The following is a 16,126-nucleotide window of genomic DNA, read 5'->3' as shown; positions in this document are numbered from 1 at the left end:
ACCTTTTTGTTATAGGGTAAAAAATTTGAAAGCACCCACTTAGGTAATTGGTAAACACTGAAGGGAGAGAGTGGGTGGCGGCTTTTTAACGCTATCTCCTGTGTTCCTGCCCCTGCAGAGGTCAAAGGGGTCAATCTCATGTGTAAACCATCATGGTGGATTCAAGGAAACGGAATTACCGGTAAGTCTAATTCCGATTTTCTCAGCAATGTGGACACACATGAACATGGGAGCAACACAGATATCTTCAGCACCAAGTGCACATGTAACAGGTCAGCCAGTGTCATAGGTACAAACCTTGTGACAGATGCCTTGTAATCTTCTGTGGCCCTTAGTATCACTAATTTAGACATTCAGGTCTTTTATCATAAGAGAAGGCTAAAGGCATACTCCATCTACTTTTTCAGACTGTGCTTTCATTGTTTTCTAGCCTGTGCCTCCACACCTTGTATGCAAATACATGCAGTCCTCATGTAATAACAATTCTGGGAAATCTTTTTAATGCATTCACACAACTGGACCCATTTTGCAGTCCGCAAATCTTGGATCCAGTCAGTCGCGTGCCTCATTGAAAAAAACAATGCCTATTGTCTGCAAGATGGGCAAGAATAGGACATGTTCTATAATTTGCGGCTTGACTGCACGGCTGACATTGTTGCATGGAAAATACAACTCAGTCAAAGGACATGTCAGGGGTGCTGACAGGTCCTCCTTATTGCATTGTACATTACTGAGTCACATATTCGGGCAGATTTGACTGTAAGAATAGCAACACATACTGCGCAATTCTTTCTGACAAAACAAAGGACTATTGTCTCTGGTAATATCTGACATTAAACATTTCTATTATAAATGGATTGGAAACTACACTGCAGGTGTGAACAGAATCGGTTGAAATGGCCTACAGTAAAATATTCCTTCTGCTTCCTCCATATGATTACATAGGATAAAGTCTGCTTGTATTTGATTTTCACAGTGCTGTGCTTATTACAGACTAAAAGAAGAGTTTCCCGTCTGGTATGAGAAGCAGGTGCTGGAGATAGTGCACCATAACACAATCTCCTTAGACAAGCTAGTGGACCAAGCGTGGATGGATATAATGACAAAGTATGCCATTGATGAAGAGTGTGACTTTGAGGTATCTGCAATTTGACTCCACCTATTATTTCTCTATAAAGGACTAACAGTGATGTATGTTTATATGGATAGATGGTAAACTGTTAAATTATATTTTTGATTAAAAAAAATCAATTTTAGCATATGTTACAGCTGCAGCAGCATTATGCTTAAAGCTATCCTTAGTTTCTTCACATACCACTGTTTTTCTTGAGTTTTCCCCTTAGTTACGGCTGTTTTGAATCCTACATTATGAGGATCTTCTCAAGATGGCTCCTCTGCTGCTTCTCTGAGGCCAAAACTGCATTCCCTCAGGTCACATACAAACTTGCCAGCTAATCAGATTGGAGCATCTCCTTGCCAGCCAATCAAATTGGATTACTGAGACATGCCTCCTCACTCTGAAGCCTAATGCAGGCATACAGTGTGAAGGACCACCCCTCCGTCTTTTTAGCCGGAGACAGGTGACCCCTAGCAACGGTCTTTTAAGGAAGCAGTGGAAAGGGACAGAGGACATTATTCAAAGCTGTTATTATAAGGTAGTTACAGATCTTTTAGAAATCATTGACAGACTAACTCAGGTATACATGCCTAGCTCTAATAATCTAGCAAAAAAAAAAACAGTGCTCCTTTTAACAAATGATAGTTGCATAGTTAATACGGTTGAAAAGACAAACGTTCAACCAAGGGATAGGTGGGGGACGCGAATCCCAGAAGGAAGTGAGACTCAGATTTCTACACGTTTTCATAAGCATTTATGTTTTTAACTTTTAAGAATTCGTCTAAACCCTTTTTTAAACTGTACACTGTTCCTGCTGTGACCTTGTCCTGAGAGAGTCTATTCCACAGATTCACAGTAAAGAAGCTTTGACGCTTCTGGAGACTGAACGTTTTCTTCTTCAGTCGGAGGCAGTGCCCCCTTGTCTTTTGAGCACATTTTAACATGGAACAGCTTTTCACCGTATTTTGTATGGCCCATTTATATACTTGTACAGGTTAATCATGTCGCCCCCCTCCCCCTCCCTCTAGATGTTTCTTCTCAAGACTAAATAAATTCAATTATTTTGATCTTTCTTCATAACTAAGACCCTACATCCCGCTTGTAATTTTAGTAGCTCTCCTCTGTATTTTTTCCAGCTGCAGAGCATCCTTTCTATGTACTGGTGCCCAGAACTGAACTGCATATTCCAGATGAGGCTGCACCAACGCTTTGTAAAGTGCTAATATTACATCCCTGCCCTGCGAGTCCATGCTTCGTTTTAATGCATGACAATATCCCGGTGGCCTTAGAAGCAGCTGATTGACATTGTATACTATAATTTAATCTACCATCCACAAGGACACCCAAATCCTTCTCTATAAGTGACTCTCCCAGTGCTAATCACCTAGGACATATTAAGCAGAGATTACTACCAAGATGCATAATTTTACATTTGTCCACATTGAACCTAATTTGTCAAGTTGATGCACAATAACTGAGTGTTCATAGGAATCATTAATCACAACTCTCTGGACACGGTTCTTCAGTCAGTTTTCAATCCAATTAAAAACTATACTTTCCAGGCCTATTGACCTTACTTTACCTATTAAACATCTGAGGGACAGTATCAAAAACCTTTGCAAAATCCAGAAACGCCACAGCCATGCCTCTGTCCAGGCTACTACTACTACTACACCTCATAAAAACAAATCGGGTTAGGCTACTTTCACACTTGCGTTCGGTCTGGTATCTTCAGAGACGGATCCGCACCTATAATGCAAACGATGGTATCCGTTCAGAATGGATCCGTCTGCATTCTATTTCAGAAAAAAGTCTAATTGTTAGTCAGACGGATCCGTCCTGACTTTACATTGAAAGTCAATGGGGGACGGATCTGTTTGCAATTGCACCATATTGTGTCAACGTCAAACGGACGGATCAGGATGGATCAGTTTGGCTCCGCACGGTTAGGCGGACACCAACGCTGCAAGCAGCGTTTGGGTGTCCGCCTCCTGAGCGGAATGGAGGCGTAACAGAGCCATACTGATGCATTCTGAGCGGATCCTTATCCAATCAGAATGCATTAGGGATGTACGGATCTGTTCGGGGCCACTTGTGAGAGCTCTCAAACGGATCTCACAAGCAGAACCCCAAACGCAAGTGTGAAAGTAGCCTTAGTCTGACAACTTCTGTCCTTGGAAAACCCATGTTGGTTATCACTTATAATATTATTAATAGTCACATACTCCTGTATATAGTCCCTTAAGATTCCTTCAAACATTTTTTCCCACAACAAAAGTTAAACTAACTCGTCTATAATTACCTGTGGAGGACCTTTTTTTTGAATATGGGCACCACGTTTGCCTTGCGGCAATCACTTGGCACTGTACCAGTCCCTAGAGAATCCTTAAAAATTATAAACAGGGGCACAGCAATGACTGAACAGAGAGCTCTTTAAGCACTCTTGGGTGTAATCCACCTGGACCCGGAGTTTTGTTCACATTTACCCGATTTAACATCTTGGACCATATCTACATTTAGCCAATTTAGTATAATACTGGATGTACTAACAACCCCGGAGCCACAGATATCACCTCCTTTCTCTTTTGTATATACAGAGCTAAAAAAAACTATTTAGGAACTCTGACTTTTCCTTATCTTCAGTGACTACCCCCCAACCTGCTCAGACATTGTTTTTTTTAGCATTTATATTAGGGATCGACCGATATTGATTTTTTTTTTTTTTTAGGGCCGATACCGATAATTTGTGAACTTTCAGGCCGATAGCCGATAATTTATACCGATATTCTGGGAATTTTTATTTTTGAAAAAAAAAATAAAAAATTCCCACAAATCTGCTGAAAATTAATGTTTATTGTTAATGTGTATATTTTTATTTTTTTGTAAGTCTTTCTTTTTCACTTATACTTAATATTTTGGTGTTTTTTATTTTTGTAACTTTTTTTTTTTTACAAACTTTTAGCCCCCTTAGGGACTAGAACCCTTGTCCTATTCACCCTGATAGTGATCTATCAGGGTGAATAGGAGCTCACACTGTCCCTGCTGCTCTGTGCTTTGTGCACACAGCAGCATGGAGCTTACCATGGCGCCAGGGCTTCAGTAGTGTCCAGGATCCCATGGTAACCGATCGGAGCCCCAGCATTACACTGCTGGGGCTCCGATCGGAGGGGAGAGGGGATCCTGTGGAGGGGCGCAATGCGCCACCAATGCTTAATACTGGGGGGGCTTGGGGGGGAGACGCACTGCGCCGCCAATGTCTAATACTGGGGTTGGGGGGGGGGGGGCGCGCGCACTGCGCCACCAATGAAGAAGATTAAAGGGGTTGTCCAAGTTATATTTCTTGATGACCCGGCACCCCCTCCGATCAGCTGTTTGAAGAGGAGACTCGCACAGTGTCAGCGCTGCCTCCTCTTCACTGTTTACCTTTTAGCCGTTGCATCTGCAGTGGTGAGCAGGTGTAATTACACCCAAGCCGTCCCATTCATTTCAATAGGAAGGCTTGGGTGTAATTACACCTGCTCACCACTGCAGATGCAACGGCTAGAAGGTGAAGAGAAGGCAGCGCTGACACCGCGCACGCCTTCTCTTCAAACAGCTGATCGGAGGGGGTGCCGGGTGTCGGACCCCCTCCGATCTGATATTGATGACCTATCCTGGGGATAGGTCATCAATAAATATAACTTGGACAACCCCTCCCTCATTCATATACAGGAGGCGGGAGCTTGCTGCAGAATCACATAGCCGGCTCCCGACCTCTATGAGCAGTAGCTGCGATCCGCGGCACCTGAGGGGTTAACTACCGCAGATCGCAGCTGCTGCTCATAGAGGTCGGGAGTCGGCTATGTGATCCTGCAGCTCCCGCCTCCTGTATATGAATAAATGAGAGATTAAGCTTCATTGGTGGCGCAGTGGCCATAGCTCCTCCCCTCTTGTCCCCTGTCCTTTCATTGGCAGCAGCAGCATCATCACAGGGGGAGGAGACGCTGCTTCCTTCTCCCCTGTACTGCTAAGGGGAACACGGAGAGCGCTGTCAGCAGCGCGATCTGTGTTCCCCATACGCTATCGGAATATCGGCAAAATAAATGCCGATACCGATAGCGTTCAAAATCCTGAATATCAGCCGATAATATCAGTAAATCCGATAATCGGTCGATCCCGAATTTATATATTTAAAAAACTTTTTGGGCTTTGTTTTGCTTTCTTTTTTTCTTTTGCTACCTGCTGTTCGTTTTGTATCTTTGCTAATTTTATCTCCTTTTTGCAGATTTTATTAAGTCCTTTGTAATCTTCAAACGCTACAGCAGACCCCTCAGACTTGTATTTTTTAAATGCCCTCTTTTTGTCTTTTTTTGCTCTTTTTACAGTAGTTGTAAGCCATGGGGGTGTTTAATTTTAGCAGTTTATTCTTGTTACCTAAAGGGATTCATTTTTTTTTAGTGCAATTACTCAATGTGGATTTGAAGCTCTCCCATTTATCCTTTGTATTATGTGACAGTAGCTGCACCCAGTCTATGCCCTGAAATTCTGCCCTCTACCCAGGGAAATTAGGCTTTTTGAAATTCTCTGCTCTTTCTTGACAGTTTGCTTCTTATAGTTTAGGGGGAATATAATTATATTGTGGTCACTATTTCCTAGTGTTTCTCGAACAGTAACATTACCAACAAGCTCTACATCATTAAAAATTACCAGATCCAACAGAGCATTGCCGCTAGTGGGAGCTTCTACAAACTGGCCCATAAAGTGGTCCTCGGGCAAGGAGAGGAATTTTCTCCCCTTTGCAGTGGAGACAGAATCATGTCCCCAGTCAATGTCTGGGAAGTTAAAATCCCCCATTATGACCACTGTACCAGCCTGTGTCGCCCTCTATTTGGTTATACAGTTGTGTTTCTATCTCCTCTGTCATGTTAGTGGGTCTATAGTTTACACAAAGTATAATTTTTTTTTCAGTGTTTAGATCCCTTTGAACTTCCACCCATAAGGTTTCCACATCACCATCCTCACCCACACTTGCCTCTTTCACACTTGTCTTCAGATCACTACTCACATACAGGCACACGCCGCCACCTGTTCTATTGATCCTATCTTTTCTAAATGGTGTAAAACCCTCTATATTAACAGCCCAGTAATGTGAAGAGTCCAACCATGTCTCAGCCTCACCAACTACATCTATGTGTTCTTCTAGTACCGTAGCCTCCAGCTCCCCCATTTTTCTACCCAGACTTCTGGCATTTGTGAAAATACATTTTAAATTACTATTACCTATAAAGTGATTATCTGGGGTTTTTTGGTTAATTTTTGTATGTAACAGGTTATTGTTACCAGCAGTTCTTTTTTTTTTATTTTTTTTATAAATTGTATAGTTATGCCCAGTCTTCTCCCTATTTTCCTTGATAACCCCAGCCCCCACTAAATCCCCACTGTCCCCTTCTATAACCCACTCTCTATCTACACGACCCCCCCCCCCCCATCCTAGTTTAAAAGCTCCTCCAGCCGTATAACAATTTTTTTTCCCCCAGGGCAGTTGCACCCTCCCCATTAGGGTGCAGCCTGTCCCTACTGTAGAGCCTATAACCGACCGCGAAGTCGGCCCAGTTCTCCATAAACCCTTCCTTCCTGCACCAGCTTCTGAGCCACTTATTTAACTCCCTAAGCTCCCGTTGTCTCTTTAGTGGCACTGGTAGTATTTCTGAAAACACTACCTCGGAGGTCCTGGACTTGAGCTTCTCACCTAGCTCCCTAAAATAATTTTTAAGGACCTTCCATCTCCCATTGACTGTCATTGATGCCAATGTGTACCATGACCACCGGGTCTTCCCCAGCCCCACCAAGAAATCTGTCAGTCCGATCCACAATATGCCGAACCCGAGCACCCGGCAGACAGCAAGCACATTGTTCGGCATTCATGGTCTCAGCGACAGATGACCCTGTCTGTCCGCCTAATAAGAGTCCCCTACCACCAGCATCTGTCTGACCTTTGCTGCACTCCTTTTACAATCCTTCTTGCAGCGGATATCCTCCTGGTTGCTAGGAGAAACGACCTGCTGCAGTGCTGCTGGCCCTGGGCTTTCATTCCTTATATCAGCCAAACAGGCATATTTACTAGGGCGTGCCAGCTCAGGACTAGCCTCCCTGGCACTTTTTCCTCTACCCCTTCTTTCTACATTAACCCAACTGCTGATCTGATAGTCCTGATCTTGCCCTCCTCCTTCCACCTCCATTTCACTGACCCCCGCCAGTGCCTGGACAGTAAGGTCTAAGCCTCTCTCCGGTTTTGCAATGCGCCTAAGTATTTAAAGCTGCTTATTTAGATCCAAGATCTGGGCTTCCATATCTGCAACATGATTGCATCTAGTGCAAATGTATTCACCCTTGAATGGCTCTTCAAGGCATGCATACATAGAATGTGTTGGCAGATGAGAACCATTTGGCCCATCTAGTCTACCCAATATACTAAATACTATGGATAGCCCCTGGCCCTATCTTATATGAAGGATGGCCTTATGCCTATCCCATGTATGCTTAAACTCCTTCACTATATTTGCAGCTACCACTTCTGCAGGAAGGCTATTCCATGCATCCACTACTCTCAGTAAAGTAATACTTCCTGATATTACTTTTAAACCTTTGCCCCTCTAATTTAAAACTATGTCCTCTTGTAGCAGTTTTTCTTTTAAATATTCTCTCCTCTTACCTTGTTAATTCCCTTTATGTATTTAAAAGTTTCTATCATATCCCCTCTGTCTCATCTTTCTTCCAAGCTATACATGTTAAGGTCCTTTAATCTTTCCTGGTAAGTTTTATCCTGCAATCTATGTACCAGTTTAGTAGCTCTTCTCTGAACTCTCTCCAGAGTATTAATATCCTTCTGGAGATATGGTCTCCAGTACTGAGCACAATACTCCAAATGAGGTCTCACTAGTGCTCTGTAGAGCGGCATGAGCACCTCCCTCTTTCTACTGGTAATTCCTCTCCCTATACACCCAAGCATTCTGCTAGCATTTCCTGCTGCTCTATGACATTGTCTGCCTACCTTTAAGTCTTCTGAAATAATGATCCCTAAATCCCTTTCCTCAGATACTGAGGTTAGGACTGTATCACTGATTTTATATTCTGCTCTAGGGTTTTTACGTCCCAGGTGCATTATCTTGCACTTATCAACATTAAATTTTAGTTGCCAGATTTTTGACCATTCCTCTAGTTTTCCTAACGCTGGGTTCACACCTGAGCGTTCTGAAAGGAGCGCTCTGTATGCGCTATTGTACCCGCGTTTGCAATCGCGCATACAGAGACAAGCGAACGCCCATTGTCGCGCGTTCCCGAAAGTCTATGTACGGGAACGCGCGACAAGATGCCCCAAAGAAGCTCATGTACTTCTTGGGGCGTCTGGCGTTTTATAGCACGATCGTACGATCTGTAAAACGCCCAGGTGAGAACCATTCCCATAGGAAAGCATTGGCTTCTCCTTGAGTGTTTTACAGCGCGTAGGAACGCGCTGTAAAGCGCTCGGGTGTAAACCCAGCCTTAGTCCTTTTCCATTTGGTGTATCCCTCCCAGGAACATCAACCCTGTTACAAATCTTTGTGTCATCAGCAAAAAGACACACCTTATCATTGAGGCCTTCTGCAATTTCGCTGATAAAGATATTAAACAATATGGGTCCCAGAACAGATCCCTGAGGTACCCCACTGGTAACAAGACCATGGTCTGAATATACTCAATTGACTACAACCCTCTGTTGCCTGTCCCTCAGCCACTGCCTAATCCATTCAACAATATGGGAGTCCAAGCCCAAAGACTGCACTTTATTGATAAGCCTTCTATGTGGGACAGTATCAAAAGCCTTACTAAAGTCTAGATAAGCGATGTCTACTGCACCTCCTCCATCTATTATTTTAGTCACCCAATCAAAAAAATCTATAAGATTAGTTTGACATGATCTCCCTGAAGTAAACCCATGCTGTTTTTCATCTTTCAATCCATGGGATTTTAGATGTTCCACAATCCTCTCCTTAAGTATGGTTTCCATTAATTTCCCCACTATTGTTGTCAGGCTTACTGGCCTATGTTGCCCGATTCCTCCCTACTACCTTTCTTGTGAAAGGGCACAACATTTGCTAATTTCCAATCTTCTGGGACGACTCCTGTTGCCAGTGATTGGTTAAATAAATCTGTTAATGGTTTTGCTAGTTCACTGCTGAGCTCTTTTAATAGCTTTGGGTGTATCCCATCAGGCCCCTGTGACTTATTTGTATTAATTTTAGACAGTTGACTTAGAACAGGACACACACTTAGTGGCATTGTCCATGGAGCACATGTTTAACCCTTTCATGACCAAGGGTCATTGATGCCCCAATGTCCAGGTCAAAATTTACAAATCTGACATGCGTCACTTTATGTGGTAATAGCTTTGGAACACTTTTACTTATCCACGCCATTCTGAGATTGTTTTCTCGTGACACATTGTACTTCATGAGTCATAAATTTGAGTCAATATATCACCTTTTATTTATGAAAAAATCCCATATTTACCAAAAAATTGTAAAAATTTGCAATTTTCTAAACTTCAATTTCTCTGCTTCGAAAACAGACAGTGATACCTCATAAAATATTTATTACATAACATTCCCCATATGTCTACTTTATGTTGGCATCATTTTGGAAATGTTATTTTTTTTTTTTTTTTTTAGGACATTACAAGGCTTAGAAGTTTAGAAGCAATTCTTAAAATTTTTAAGAAAATTTCCAAAACCCACTTTTTAAGGACTAGTTCAGGTCTGAAGTCACTTTGTGGGGCTTACATAGTGTATACCCCCATAAATGACCCAATTATGGAAACTACACCCCTCAAGTTACTTAAAACCAATTTTACAAACGTTATTAACCCTTTAGGTGTTCCACAAGAATTAAAGGAAAATGGAGATGAAATTTCTAGATTTCACTTTTTTAGCAGATTTTCTATTTTATTAATTTTTTTTCTTTAACACATTAAGGGTTAACAGCCAAACAAAACTCAATATTTATTACTCTGATTCTGCGGTTTACAGAAACACCCCACATGTGGTCGTAAACTGCTGTACGGGCACACGGCAGGGCGCAGAAGGAAAGGAATGCCATACGGTTTTTGGAAGGCAGATTTTGCTGGATTGGTTTTCTGAACGCCATATGTTTTTTTATTTTTCTACCGATCGTCTTGTGCAGGGGCTCATTTTTTTCAGAAAGAGTTGAGGTTTTTATTGGTACCATTTTGGGTACATAGGATTTTTTGATCATTCATTATTACACTATGGGACAAGATGGCCAAAAATTGGCTGTTTTGGAACTTTTTTTTTTTTTTTTACAGCGTTCATCTGAGGGGTTAGGTCATGTGACAGTTTTATAGAGCAGATCGTTACAGACGTGGCAATACCCAATATGTATACCTTTTCTTATTTAAGTTTTACACAATAATAACATTTCTGAAACCAAAAAAAGGATGTTTTAGTGTCTCCATAGTCTGAGAGCCATAGCTTTTTATTTTTTGGGAGATTGTCTTAAATATGGGCTACTTTTTTGCGGGATTAGGTAACGGTTTGGTACTATTTTGGGGTATATACGCCTTTTTTGATCGCTTGGTGTTGCACTTTTTGTGATGTAAGGTGACAAAAATGGCTAATTTTTTTTACAGTTTTTATTTTTTATGGTGTTTATTGGACGGTGTTGATGATGTGATATATTTATAGAGATGGTCGTTACGGACGCGGTGACACCTAATATGTGTGTTTTGTTTTTTTATAGGAAAAGGAAATTTATTTTTTACATTTTTATTTATTTTTACTTTTATTATTTTCACTTTTTTTTTTTTATCAGTTCCCTCTTGGATCTTGAAGATCCAGTGGGGCTGATGGTTGTACTATACTTTGCAATGCTCTTGCATTGCAAAGTATAATGCAATCAGTAGGTGGCAGCACTGGACGCCTATACCATGGCAACCGGACGCCTTTGCAAAGCGTCCGGTTGCCATGGCAACCATCGGGCGCTGCGATCGCAGCAGCCCTGATGGTTGAGAGAGAGGGAGCCCTCTCCCTCTATTAACCCTATGGATGCCGCTACTGCGGCATCTATGGGGTTACAGCAGTGTCAGCATAGAGCTGACACACGCTGCTGATGGCGGCGGCTCAGGAATGGAGTCGCCGCCATCACACACAGAAGGGGGACCGCATCGGGGGCAGGGGACGGGGCATCGCTGGAAACTGGGGAGAGGAGAGGGGGGCAGCATTTCATTACTTACAGGAAGGGGCGGACCGCATCGGGAGGAAGTAGCAGAAGATGATGGACAAGAAGGGGGCGCAGGTCGGGGCAGGAGGGGGCGGACCGCATCGGGGGGGGGGGGGCAGGACAAGAACGGGGCACAGATCGGGGGCTTCAAGGGGGCACGGGGGCTTCAGGACACATTACCGATTTCAGGCTCTGATCTGCAGACCGCAGATCAGAGCCTGAAACCGGCATTTTTTTCACACAGCGATCCGATTAGTTAGTCTGCACAGACTAACCAATCGGATCGATTGCCGGCAAGGGGCCACTGATTGGTCCCTTGTCGGCATTACTGCACTGTATGCTGTCCGTGACAGCATACAGGGCAGGGGCAGAAGCTTTAATCCAAGCGTTTTGCAGCGCTTGGATTAAAGAGCTGCCAGAACGTATATATACGTGGTAGCTGCACGGGGTATGTGCAGCTATCACGTATATATACAGATTGCAGTCGTGAAGGGGTTAATGGGGATGAACAGTAAAAAAGTAAAACAGTAAATATGAGTTAGAATTTGACCCTGTCTGCTGTAGTTGAAGGACTATCTAGAATCAAGCCACCAACACACAAGGAAATTCTATCCAACTTTAGTTTCCCGCTCCTTTTCTTTAACTCCACTTAATCAGAAGCCCACTTAGTAGCGCAAGCTCAGGCATTTCAGTGGTTCAATTTATAGCACCTGGTTGCCCAGTCCACTCCCCTTAATCAAGCAGAGAAATAGAAAAAAAAACCTTAAATGGCAGTACTAAAATGCAAAAACATAATTTTCAAGGATCTCTCCCACCTGCTATCAGTCCCACAAAATCACTCTCTGCACTAGAAGTCTTTTTCTTTAAAGGGGGTGTCTGAGTTATGAAAAAAATATAGCACTGAAAATCTGATATATAACTGAGCTAAGCAAGTTTTATGTAAAAAATATATAATTTTTTTAAAAAAATCTATGAATGTAGACTGCACCGTGTGCTGTCCGCATCTTTTGCGGCCCCATTGAAATTAAAGGGTCCGTACCCGTTCCACAAAATTGTTTGTGTGAACGTAGTTTTAGTCTAAGTGATAGCTGTATTATCCAACCAAGAGACCACTTCAGCTTTCCTGCGGAGTGGCTGTGAAGCAGTTGCTGCATGTGCAATTGAGTTAGTCAAGTGAGTAAATTTTGAAAGAAATATGCATTGTGGTTTTCATTCAAGCTGTTTATCGGACTTTCTATTTTTGTAATATACTCATATTATATACCGTACAGACAGTTTGGACACACGTTCTCATTCAAAGAGTTTTATTTTCTTGACTATGAAAATTGTAGATTCACACTGAAGACATCATCAAAACTATGAATTAACACGTGGAATTATATACATAACAAAAAAGTGTGGAACTGAAAATATGTCCTATTCTAGGTTCTTCAAAGTAGCCACCTTTTGCTTTGATTACTGCTTTGCACACTCTTGGCATTCTCTTGATGAGCTTCAAGAGGTAGTCACCTGAAATGGTTTTCATTTCACGGGTGTGCCCTGTCAGGTTTAATAAGTGGGATTTCTTGCCTTATAAATGGGGTTGGGACCATCAGTTGCGTTGTGGAGAAGTCAGGTGGATACACAGTTAGAATTTGTATTATGGCAAGAAAAAAGCAGCTAAGTAAAGAAAAACGAGCGGCCATCATTACTTTTAGAAATGAAGGTCAGTCAGTCTGAAAAATTGGGAAAACTTTGAAAGTGTCCCCAAGTGCAGTCACAAAAACCATCAAGCGCTACAAAGAAACTGGCTCACATGCGGACAGCCCCAGGAAAGGAAGACCAAGAGTCACCTCTGCTGCGGAGGATAAGGTCATCCGAGTCACCAGCCTCAGAAATCGCAGGTTAACAGCAGCTCAGATTAGAGACCAGGTCAATGCCACACAGAGTTCTAGCAGCAGACACATCTCTAGAACAACTGTTAAGCGGAGACTGTGTGAATCAGGCCTTCATGGTAGAATATCTGCTAGGAAACCACTGCTAAGGACAGGCAACAAGCAGAAGAGACTTGTTTGGGCTAAAGAACACAAGGAATGGACATTAGACCAGTGGAAATCTGTGCTTTGGTCCGATGAGTCCAAATTTGAGATCGTTGCTTCCAACCACTGTGTCTTTGTGCGACGCAGAAAAGGTTAACGGATGTACTCTACATGCCTGGTTCCCACCGTAAAGCATGGAGGAGGAGGTGTGATGGTGTGGGGGTGCTTTGCTGGTGACACTGTTGGGGATTTATTCAAAATTGAAGGCATACTGAACCAGCATGGCCGTTGGAAGACCATTTCAGGTGACTACCTCTTGAAGCTCAAGAGTGTGCAAAGCGGTAATCAAAGCAAAAGGTGGCTATTTTAAAGAACCTAGAATATGACATTTTCAGTTGTTTCACACTTTTGTTATGTATATAATTCCACATGTGTTAATTCATAGTTTTGATGCCTTCAGTGTGAATCTACAATTTTCATAGTCGTGAAAATACAGAAAAAAAAAAGGTGTGTCCAAACTTTTGGTCTGTACTGTGTGTGTGTAATTATATATATATATATATATATATATATATATATATATATATATATTTATTAAATTTTCTCTCTCATTCTTCCTACTCAGACAGCTCCTGAAAAATACATAAGGATCAAAATTGTAAAGATTCATCCTCTAGAGAAAGATGAACAGTCAAGTGCAGAGAAGAAGGCTGAGGGAGCGTGTGATTCTCCATCTAGTGACAAAGAGAACTCCAGTCAGGTTGCACAGGAAAACCAGCTTAAAGAAGAAGAGCACAATCAGAGAGACAGTCTATGTGCACTAAGAGAAAGTAAGTTATATGATACAAGTGGCTACCATAATGTGACATGTATCACCACTCTGGCATAAAAAAAAAAGTCAAACACTAACTTTTTAATCTTCACTGGTGACAAATTTTGCCGCAAGTAGCGTATTATTATTATTTTTTTTATTTTTATTATTATTCCCTCACCACTTTCCAAAAAATGGGGTGGTGGAGCCAGTATGCCAGACACCTTTATCATCTTTTGCGCCAGTTTTATGGACTAAATAAAGACAAATTATACAAGCTTTCGTAGATTTCATTCTGGTGCATAGACTTCTAGGGGATGTATCTAATTTAGGTCTCCTGCACACGAACGTTGTGTGCCCATTGCCGTATTGCGGCCTGCATACGGCGTGTCCGCAATACACGGGCCCCTGCCTGTCTGCACTCCATGTCACAGATGCAGACCCATTCACTTGAACGGGTCTGCAATCACGGAAATGCGGATCGGAAGCACTACGGAGTGCTTCTGTGGTGTTTCTGTCCGTGCCTCCACACCACAAAATAATAGAACTTGTTCTTATTTTATTTATTTTTTTGTGTTATGGACGGATCACTGACCCATCAAGTTGAATGGGTCTCGATCCGTCCAGGCCACCACACGGATGTTGCCCAATTGCGGTCCCCAATGCACGGAACGGATGCACAACGTTCGTGTGCGAGAGGCCTTATGATGAGGCTTGCACCTTGTCATAAATTAGACCCTTCCTCACACATTTTAAAGACTGACCTAAAATCCTCCCCCCCACCCCCCAAAAAAAATAAAAAATAGACCTGATGGGTACCTTTTTGACATGTTTGTATGTTCATTGAAAATCATCTCCTTCGGAGATTAGAGTTTGCAAATCATCATCCAAAGCTGTTTTGTAAGACATGTAGATTTTGCAACAACCATGATTTCAAACATATTTTCGTTTGGAAAATTAAGGAGGGTAGTAGTAGTTTATATGGGCCGTTGGATTAAACCGCTCAATCCTCAGCAGTAGTTTTGGGTATATTTAAAGTGAATTATTATTATTTTTTTTTTTGTTCCAGGTGACAGAGCAAGACGCTCACCTCGTAAACTCCCTGCCACCTTGAAAAAAGAGGAGAAAAAATGGGCCCCACCTAAATTTTTGCCACACAAATATGATGTGAAATTGCTGAATGAAGATAAGGTGGGTGTACTTCCATTCATAGTTTGTTACATAACAATTGGGTTAGGGCTACCTGACTGCATTGGTCATGTATCAAAAAACTGTGCCATCTGTCTGACTTTTTTTTATTGAAGTTGCTTGACTGTTTTACGCTGGGTTCACACCTGAGCGTTCTGAAAGGAGCGCTCTGTATGCGTGATTGTACCGGCGTTTGCAATCGCGCATACAGAGACAAGCGAACGCCCATTGTCGCGCGTTCCCGAAAGTCTATGTACGGGAACGCGCGACAAGACGTCCCAAAGAAGCTCATGTACTTCTTGGAGCGTCGGGCGTTTTACTGCACGATCGTACGCGCTGTAAAACGCCCAGGTGAGAACCATTCCCATAGGGAAGCATTGGCTTCTCCTTGTTGAGCGTTTTACAGCACGTAGGAACGCGCGGTAAAACGCTCAGGTGTGAACCCAGCCTTGGGCCTCATGCACACGACCGTTGTGTGCATCTGTGGCCGTTGTGCCGTTTTCCGTTTTTTTTTTTTTTCCGCGGACCCATTAACTTTCAATGGGCCCGTGGAAAAATCTGAAAATGCACCGTTTTTCAGCCGAGACCGTGATCCGTGTTTCCTGTCCGTCAAAAAAATATGACCTGTCCTGTCCTATTTTTTTGACGGACAACAGTTCACGGACCCATTCAAGTCAATGGGTCCGTGAAAGAACACTGATGCACACAAGATTGACATCCGTGTCCGTAGGTTACTTT

General features: G+C 42.5%; 1 protein-coding gene across 2 annotated transcripts in view; it reads left to right on the top strand.

Moving 5' to 3' along the window:
• BAZ1B (bromodomain adjacent to zinc finger domain 1B) overlaps positions 1-16,126 on the top strand; it is a 70,518-nt gene that overhangs the window by 12,764 nt on the left and 41,628 nt on the right. For both annotated transcript variants that reach the window (XM_044283910.1, XM_044283909.1), the window contains exons 3-5: positions 994-1,138; positions 14,015-14,219; positions 15,270-15,391. In XM_044283910.1, the coding sequence (XP_044139845.1) occupies positions 994-1,138; positions 14,015-14,219; positions 15,270-15,391 (472 nt within the window). The remainder of the gene's footprint in view (positions 1-993; positions 1,139-14,014; positions 14,220-15,269; positions 15,392-16,126) is intronic.

Source organism: Bufo gargarizans, chromosome 3 (assembly GCF_014858855.1).
Source record: "Bufo gargarizans isolate SCDJY-AF-19 chromosome 3, ASM1485885v1, whole genome shotgun sequence".
NCBI classification, from domain to species: domain Eukaryota; kingdom Metazoa; phylum Chordata; class Amphibia; order Anura; family Bufonidae; genus Bufo; species Bufo gargarizans.
The sequence above is the reverse complement of the archived record's forward strand: the minus strand, read 5'-3'. Positions and strand labels throughout refer to the sequence as shown.